This window comes from Mus caroli, chromosome 4 (genome assembly GCF_900094665.2).
Source record: "Mus caroli chromosome 4, CAROLI_EIJ_v1.1, whole genome shotgun sequence".
Taxonomy (NCBI): domain Eukaryota; kingdom Metazoa; phylum Chordata; class Mammalia; order Rodentia; family Muridae; genus Mus; species Mus caroli.
The window spans coordinates 82834007-82843529 of NC_034573.1; the positions used below are offsets into that span (position 1 = coordinate 82834007).

The following is a 9523-nucleotide window of genomic DNA, read 5'->3' on the forward strand; positions in this document are numbered from 1 at the left end:
GGGCTGTGGGGACAGTAACTTCTACAGGAGCCAGGGGTCCAGGAGACATGGTCGAAAGCCTACTGTCCCATGTAGGTAGGAATTACCACCCATCAGGTTCCACCAGGTTTCAAGATCCAGCCTCAACTGGAAACCAGGTTGTCTGTGTGTAGCTCTTTGCCCCACAAGATTCTGTATCCACCATTACTGAGATTAACGTCATGTGATTTATAAACTCTCCACTTCAAGAGGTTTCAACAACACCATACAATTTGTCTCTTCATTCACTCTCTCCATCCAACACTAACCCACCTGCACTCTACTGCTCCTGTACAAACCCACCACTATCCCACCAACAAATCCTATTCCATATTCTCTTCTAAGATGGATGAATGCAACCTTCTAAATGCACATTGGTCATTAAATGGTAGGCAAACTAACATGTAAAAAACCTAAGAGGCTAGGTAAATAAGAGCATCATCTGAATTCTAAGAGCCTGGGATGAGATGTTTAAGCAAGTTCTCTAGATATGGGGCTCTACCAACTGAAAAGTATGTCGTACCAAATCATAGAATCAGAAGCTCTGACTACATCAGGATGAGTTTTATAAAAGGTGACCCCAGAGCTATAGTGCTAGGTTTTGTTTGCCCATAAACTTCATCAGAGCCAATGACAGTATGATGCTCTGACCTCCAGCACATATTCTCTGCCTGCTCCTGTCTACCACATAATTTCTGTCTCCTAAATATGTGTATTTTCAAGGACTTTAGGCTTTCACAACTGGATATCTAGTTCAGCCAGATGTTCTCCTTTCTCTCAACAGTTGAAGAACTTGAAGAAAGAGTTCCCAGGCCTTCTGTGAAGTCTATATGGAGATGGCAGAAAACACAAGTGCTTCCAAGCCAGGACCCTATAATACCCAGCCTTCCCCTGTGGAGTCCAGCCAGCTTGTCTCAGGTCAGAGCTCAGAGATGCTTACCTCGAAACAAACAGTGATGGCATCTGCATCCTATAGCACACAGGAGACAACCTGTACTCAGAACTCAACAGCATACCCAGGAAAAGCCATTGGTTTCCATTTTGGAGATCCATTTGAGAACACTTATTTGAACCAGCAAGTTGTGTCTGCTGAGCAGAAAATACCTCCTGCAGGTCTTCACCATATGCAGCTCAACAGCACCCCCAAGGTATGCCTTCCTCCCCAGATGACAACAAGAGTTGACACCAGGGAGACTTTCTACAATGAAGACTACTGGATGAGGACACTGAACTCTGACAAGACTCTCTTGTTCCAAAATACAGCCATGTGTGAGAATCAGAGGGTTACCTTTGATAATCATCAAACTACTCTCTATGGAAGCCATGCAGGCCAGGACCCAAAGGTGGGTCATGTCTTTGCTTCTGTACATGACCAGACCTCCGATGACAGTCAGATGACAATCAGGAATGGAGGGCATCTGACTCTCTATGGGAGTCAGATGACAGCACCCAGTTGTAGCCAGACCCTTCATCCCAATCAAATCATAACATCCTTTTCTGAACAGAATTATTTTGAGGATCAGCAGAGTAACCTAGCAGTTAATAATGGATTCTATGGAGATCAGGTGATATTGCCAAATGGATCCCAGGCTTTCTATGAGTCTCAGATGAGAGCTAACTTTGATCAATCAAATGACCAAATGAAATCCTTCAGTGGTCAGAATGTCTGCAAAGGTCAGGAGAATCTCCTCAGTGGTGAGTGCTCCCTCTCTGGTTATCAGACATCAGGCTACAGATGTGACCAGGATTTGATTGTGAATCCCCAGGTGACAAGTCCATTTGGTGGCCAGCCTCTCTCTGACTTTCAGATACAAACCTCCAGTTTTGATACAACTCTTCCTGGGTCTAAGAGGACAAGATCTAGTGCAGAAGACAACCTGACTTGCCCTTTGGAGACAAGTCCCAGTTCTGAAGAGACATTCTACTTGGGTCAGATGAGGACCTCTGTTGATCAAAATGTCTACCCACGTCAGAATGGAACACCTAAAAGCCTTGATCGTCAGGTGACTTCATTTAGTTTGCAAGCTCCATATGTGAGTGAATCCTCATATCCTTCACTTTCCCCTTTGATTAAAAAACAACCTCAGGAAAACTCTTCAGCTTCCAGTTTAGTCCAGAGACAGCATCCAGAGATGAATTTAGACTTCAAGACCCAGAGCCCTGTGTCACAGAAGAACTCTAGTCCTTCGAAGCTCTACTTTTGTACTTATGAGGGTTGTAGGAAAGTTTACAAAAGACCTAACCACCTCAAAGAGCACCAGAGGAAACATACTGATAAGAGGAAATACACGTGTGATGAGCCTGGATGCACATGGTCGTTTTTCCGCCTATGTGATCTCAACAGACACAAAGAAAAGCACAGTCGTGAGAGGCCCTATGCTTGTCCCATGTGCTCCGCAAACTATTCCAGACTGGATTATCTCACAAAGCATCTGGAGAAGAAACATGGTTAAGCACAACCCACCACTGCAACCTGACTGTCCACAAACAATATCTTCCCAGAAAAAGCTTTATTGTTTCCTACCTACAGCTCTGTGAACAACAAATAGATTTTAATGCTGTTTATAGATGACAAAACAAAGAAACAAATATTTAGAATAAGAAACTGTACCACGTGATCTCAGACCCCTTATTTTGCATAGGGAAATCTTCTTAATATGCCTTTTTAAATGAAAGTATAGCCACATTTCTATCACAAATTCTGGCTTATTGTAGTTTTGATTAAGCTTGTTTAGAAATATAAAAATTAAGACATTGCTGAAAGTATCATTGTACACTGAGTCAGGACCAACATCTCTCCCATTGTTATATTTACCCTTGCATTTTGTTAACAGTTTTAGTTATGTATGCCAGTTAAAGCAATTTGACCATTGCATAAATTAGGACTATGATTGATACAATATGTTTGCAAAGACACATTCATTTATTTTTTCTGGATTCATAATTGCTACATTTCTTAAAAGATATATCCTTCCTCCATCTTAACAGTATAAACTGAGATTTCTAAAATCCCTTTAGAATTTCTAGTTGATTAGAGGAGTCATTATTAGGCACCTGTGACTTTTGACTTTGTTAATGAAAGGTTTACTTATATGATAGAGAGCAGAGAAAACTTTGATTTTAGTCATAAAATAGAGAAAAATGAAAACAAACTGTTCCTTTGCTTTTTCAAGAGTGAGAATGAGGAAGAGCAATACGAAGTTGGAAGAGGGAGCCTGGTATGACTGACTGTAGCTTGTTGCTCCTTCCTCATCTACTGCCTTATTCAGTGAGAAGAGGGAGCCCAGTATGACTGTAGCTTGTTATTCTTCATCTATTGTTTTATTCTGTAACTTATTTTTCATTGTTGATTTGTGATTAAATAAAGTCTTTTTTTTTAATTACTGGAATCAATTTTCAGTAATCTTAAAGTAGGAAGCTAGTTATACAGAAAGGAGAAACTCATTTTAATGTCAGTAACCTGCAATTAATAACAAAGAATGCATTAGAAGCAATATTGGGACCTCAAATGGTGCCATGGAGATTTCTGAAATCATAAGAGGCCCATGGAGAGTTTTAAAGTATTTATAGTTGGCTAATCTAGCTATTTTTATTGCTTTATACAATAACATCATTGTCAATGTGTTACCATGATTGCAAATGTTAAAGATTATTTTAAGAATACCCAAATTTTGTTGCAATGTACTATAAATAGACAACAGCTAGTTCAAAACAATTATATAACAGATGTATATATCCTCCGTATCACAGGAAAAAAATAATCACAATTAAAATCAGGTAAAAATATCAGAAAACTTCAAATTACCACTTTAATATTAATATAAAATCTTAACTAGATAAATGAATTTTCATATATTAAATGGTAGCATGTAAAATTATTTGAATATGTTCATTTATATGTATAAGATCACTTTTATAATATTTCAAGCAAAAATCGTAGAAGAAATAATTAAAACTATAAGTATATATGTTTATGTGAAATCCATGACTGTGAATTTCAGTGTTTAATTTTAGTTTGTAAAGCAATGACATGTAGATGTTAGATTGTCAGAAATATTTGCATTTATGGGAGAAATCCTTTGTTTCTATTAGTGTAGAAATATTATTTTACAGTACCTCAAATTTAGAATGAACAAAACAAAATGATCTTAACAATAACAAAACTCTCAACTGACACAGACAGGAGCAAAACTACAATAAAACTATTTTTCTTATAATCAGTGGACTAGCAGAAAGGTGCTACTAAAGACATCCCAACAGAATAGATAACCTTGGTTTGACACTTACGTTTTTCTAAATACAAATACTCAATACCCTTCCCCAATGATTTCAGTGAGTAGAATATACCTACTAGCTTCTGACACTGTAAATGCAGAAGCATCACTGATTTTCTCTACGTGGGTTATATACTCAGAGAATTCAGGAAGCTCCCTTTTCTTCCTACACTTTAGAAATACCATGCCAACAGAAAATTGAGCCTGTGCTGCATTTAGTAATAAGAAGACGTGTGGCAGTTACAAGTTCTACCAATCACTAACCTGAATTTGTTGTTGTTGCTGTTGTTTGTTTGTTTGTTTGATTTCTTTGAGAGAGATAGAGTCTCATTATGTCTCCTTCTCTGTCCTGGAACTCACTCTGCAGACTAAACTGGCCTTGAACTCACAGAGTTCTAAGTCTGTCTGCTGAGTACTATGGTGGAACTAAAACTGTGTCACTGCTGGCATTTTGTCTAGGTTGTCCTCCAGGTACCTGGAAACAGCCAGGTGTGCCTGATTAAATATAAAAGGGGTTTCGTGTCCCCTCCTCACTCTTTTGCTCTTGTTCTATTCTCATGTTCTTGCTCCTTATCCCCTCTCTCCCTACTCTCCTCCCTCCTCTCTCCCCACATGAGCCTGCAGAGGCACCCTCTTCCCCCACACCGTATCACACCTCCACTAAACATTTTTCTTCCTTATCAGTCACCACACCCGGCCACTAATCTGCTTTCCTTTTAAAAGAAAAGCAGAGATATAGTGACAAAAGTACTTCTAGCCTGAACCTAAATTGTGTATGCTGAAGTTTTATTATCAAGTTAAATGTAAAATCATAAACATTTTAGAAAAAGTAGGAAACTATTCAGTGTCTTAGTTCAGGTTCCTGAGTTTGAAACCAAATGCAATTCTCATTAAATTAAGACATAATAAATTTGGTCTCTTCAAAAAATTTTTCTTCTGTTTGAAAAATCACCGAAAGTTATAAACAAGTTACATTCAAATCATATTAACAAACCACATGTCTGACAAAGGACGTGAGAATCTCAATATTATGAAAATCAAACAGTCCAGTTGAAGAACAGATGTGGAGATATTTCACTGGAAATATTTAGGTAAAATAGACACAGGAAGAATATTCAGTGTGCTTGCCCATTGCAAAATTACAAATTAAAACCACACTTATGTATCATCACACACAATGGCAAAAATAAAAACAAAACAAGCAAACAATCCCCTGTCCCCAACTCCAAAACCCTAAAGGATCTCTGCTATGTTCTGGGTGATGCTCCATTTTACATATTCTGGAGAAGGAAACAACAATGGACAAATTGACTCCATCATATAGACCAATGGCTGGGTCTGTGGGGCATTTTCTTGATTACTAATTGATGGTGATTGTCCAAGCACCTGTGGTGATAACTATTCCTAGGCAGGTAGCCCAGAACTATGTAAGAGAGGCTACTGAGCACAAGCCTGGGAGGAAGCTACTAAGCAGTATACCTTCATTGTTTCTCCAAGCTCCTGCTTTGAACTCCTCCCTCAGTGTCTCTTGATAATGGGCTATATCCTGTAAGATAAACCCTTGGTCATGTTGTTTGACTAACAGAAATGCTTCATGTCTTAATTCAACTGGTAAATACTAAGTATACTAATCTTTCAAAGTTCTATGTACTGTATACCAAAATTTGTATGCTTAGTTTTATGTAAATTGGGTCTTAAAAAAATGATTGGAAATACAATTTTCTAAACACTGACATTTTTGGTGTTTTTAAATTGTGTGATTTATTGGTCCTTCTAATAAATATTTGGTGTGCATCTAGTTTTGTATTTGTAATTTTATAATCTTTTGATAAAAGATGGTTTCCATAGTTACATAATCTGCAAGCCCTTGAATATAGAGTAACTCTCTTTTACAAATATTTTTGTTACAAATACTCCCTTCCCAAGTTTTCTAAATTCAACCCAAATCACTACTGTAGACAAATTCTGCTTCATCCCAATTCTTCATCTACTACTTTCATACATATGTCATGAAGTTGGTTTTGTAAAGCTTTAATAATTTAGAATAATTATTTTTGTTATTTTTCTCATACTTCCTTGGACATATGTCAGGTTGGAAATGTGATACTTGTAATATATATATTAACAACTTTCTTTCGCTCCTCTATGGTATGCCTGTGTCACAGGAACAAATTATCATGTTGTTTCTTTCTGGCACTGTCAGTCACCATCTTTGACATTATCATTACTCAAAGCAATGTCTCTGGCTCCCCAGAGAGTTGTACTAGGATGTACTAGGGTAGTACTAGTATGCACTAGAGTCCATACCAGGAGAGGATGCAATATCAAAACCTTGTTTACAACTTCTAGTTCTCTTTTGTGTTAAGTGCTTAGACCTAGCTTCTATATTTGTGGCTCATAACATGGCTTACATTCACTATTCATAAGCTGCTGTATAAATTCACAGATGATGCACAAGGTGAAGGGAAAATACAAATTTACTAAACAAATAAATTGGTAAGGGGCTTTAACAACAGACAGAATCATTACTGTGAAAATTGAAAGTAGAGAAACAAACTTAATTATAAGAAAGTTAGATACAATGGCTAGAATGCAAAGACTTTTAAGAGAGGTAAGATATTATGGTTTTGAGCTGCAAAAGTTATCAGTTTCCTCTGAGACTGAAACATTCCATCCTTCAGGAAACTCCTTAAGTAGGAAAGTAAACAATTAAAAATATCTTCAAGAAGTCCCTGAAACTAACCAAATTCACTGTGCCCCGATTGCCTAGAGTAAATAAGCCAAGAGGTAAAAAAGATTGTGAGACCAGCCAGTTTCCTGGAAGAAGTAGGAACCATTCAAAATACTTGCTACACCATTGTAGCTCAAAACTAGATGCCTGGGAGAGATTTATATTAACTTAGTCAGTTGGAAAGGACACTATCCAACCTGTTGTGCTGTCAATATGCTCCAGGTTTCTAGCTTTTGTGAGACATCACCCATGCTGGGGTGACTTTGGTGATGTAGCTGTTTTTGAGTCATTTTTGTCCTGCAACACCTCATCTATGTTTCTGAAAATAACCTCAGTAGAACTCACTGATTTACTAACTTGGACTTTGGTGGTATACATATGTGGTGTGTCTTGAGCCCTATAGAGATTAATAGACATGTGTATTGCACCTCCTCAGGAAATAAGATAGCTTAGGCTCTTGTCCTGCAATAATGAAAAACTGAGGTCAAGCCTGTAACTCATGTGAAACTAACCTGGTGTGCTGGTTCACCATTGTATCCTAAATACTGGGGAGGTAGACAGGACCAGGCTCACTGACTAGTTATGCAATCATGAATTCTGCAACAGTGAAATCCCTGATTTCAAAAGAAATAAATAGACTGATGGTGCCTGAGGAATGTGTCTTGATGATAAGGTTGTCTTCTGAACTTCACATATGCACACACATGTATATTGTACACACATATTCACTGTCATAGACACACACATATACAGACATTTAGAAATATATTGTAACTTCAGTGGCCTTAGGCATAATGGCAAGGAGTTTGGATATTTTCCTGGGGAATGCCTTAAATAGACCAAAAATGTCAAAAATGTTCGTTGGAACATTTCTTGTTGTGGAAAACATTGAGCAGCACATGCCCACATTTGTGTTGCTGCCTGGTCAGCCATGCACTGGTAGGCAATGGTCGACCTGTTTTTATCTCACAGAGACTCTGGGTCAGAACTCCATAATCTCTCCACCCAGCTTACTAGGTTCCCACTGACGAGTGAGTCACTACCACACCATTCCCCTGCAAAACACAACACAAACTTAGTTCAGAAACAACGGTAACTCAATCTCTGGGTACAACAACTAATACCTAATCTTGTAAGCCTTATTAAGTCCTGTAGCCTCCCTCAGCCTTGAAGCAGGCTGATCCAGACTTTGACCTTGCTGCCACTAAGAAGGAGATTACCTAGGGTAGAGCCTTCTGACCTTGATGGCTCTAATTGCTCTTCTCCAAGACTCTGCTTCCTGCTGAAAGGTCCTTGAGATATTCCGGAGACACACCCTGTAGATCTCCTACGGGCTGGCTCCAGGTACCAAAAATGGGCTGGCAGGGGATGGGCCTACCCTCTTTATAAGCACAGACTCTCAGTAAACTTCAGGGGCCTTGAACAGAAACTTGTCTTGGCCTCCATTATTTCTCTCGTCGTTCTTTCCCATACAGCTCCTGCCTCCCACTCAGGAACCCAGTTAGTGTGGCCACAGGTGGCTACAAAATCAGATTCTGCCAGTGGCAAATCCTTGCTCATCTGCCATGATACCAGTGAAACTGGCAGCTACCCCTCTGCTGTCCCTATTCAAAAAAAGATCTAACTCTCTCCTGTTTCCTCTCTTCCTTGTCCAACCCAGAAGTCCTGTCTACCCACTCAGTGGTTGGCTCTTTTATTTATTAGGTGATTGGTTCACAAGAACAGCACCAGGCCCATCCACAACAATTTCTGTCATAGAATTTTTATTTCATTGATAATAGGAATAATTAACAATTAAAGACAATAAATAAATTATTTTATATAGTTACTGTGGTGAACTATCCAAAACAATTTATATAGCTTTTATAGGCTAGACTTGCATGTTTTAAATAGGTACTCTGTTTGCTTTGAACAGCACTGCCTTCCTGGCACTAATAGCAGCACTTATACATAATACATGACCAACAATTTTTGCATGACAAATAAGTGAATAATTGAATTCACTAAGAAACAAACATGGGTTAGTTAAATAGAGAGTGCCCAATCCATATTCAACTTGGGATGTAAAGTTCATAGGTAAAATAGTATCTTTTTTAACACAACAAAATGTTTACTTCTTTTTTTTTTTTTTTGGTTTTTCGAGACAGGGTTTCTCTGTATAGCNCTGGCTGTCCTGGAACTCACTTTGTAGACCAGGCTGGCCTCGAACTCAGAAATCCGCCTGCCTCTGCCTCCCGAGTGCTGGGAATAAAGGCGTGTGCCACCACGCCCGGCTAAAATGTTTACTTCTTGTCCATATAGACTTTCAGGGCTACACAGCAGAGAAGCCTTTGCTTATTTAAGTGAAAGTTGTCCAGAGAGCAAACTTACACAGGTTTCAGGTAAATGTGAGCTTCTGAAGTCACTATAGCAGAGGGAAAAAATGTGACAAACTAAGCACTCTTCTTAAAGTTTCTTCATGAGTGTGCTGTCATTTCCTAGAAAGTCATAATAACCAATA

General features: G+C 38.5%; 1 protein-coding gene across 1 annotated transcript; it reads left to right on the forward strand.

Moving 5' to 3' along the window:
* The first annotated feature begins 848 nt into the window (after positions 1-848).
* LOC110292107 (Kruppel-like factor 18) lies at positions 849-2471 on the forward strand. The gene has a single exon (XM_021159222.1). It carries the CDS (start codon positions 849-851, stop codon positions 2469-2471), a length of 1623 nt encoding a protein of 540 aa, XP_021014881.1.
* Positions 2472-9523: the final 7052 nt, after the last annotated feature.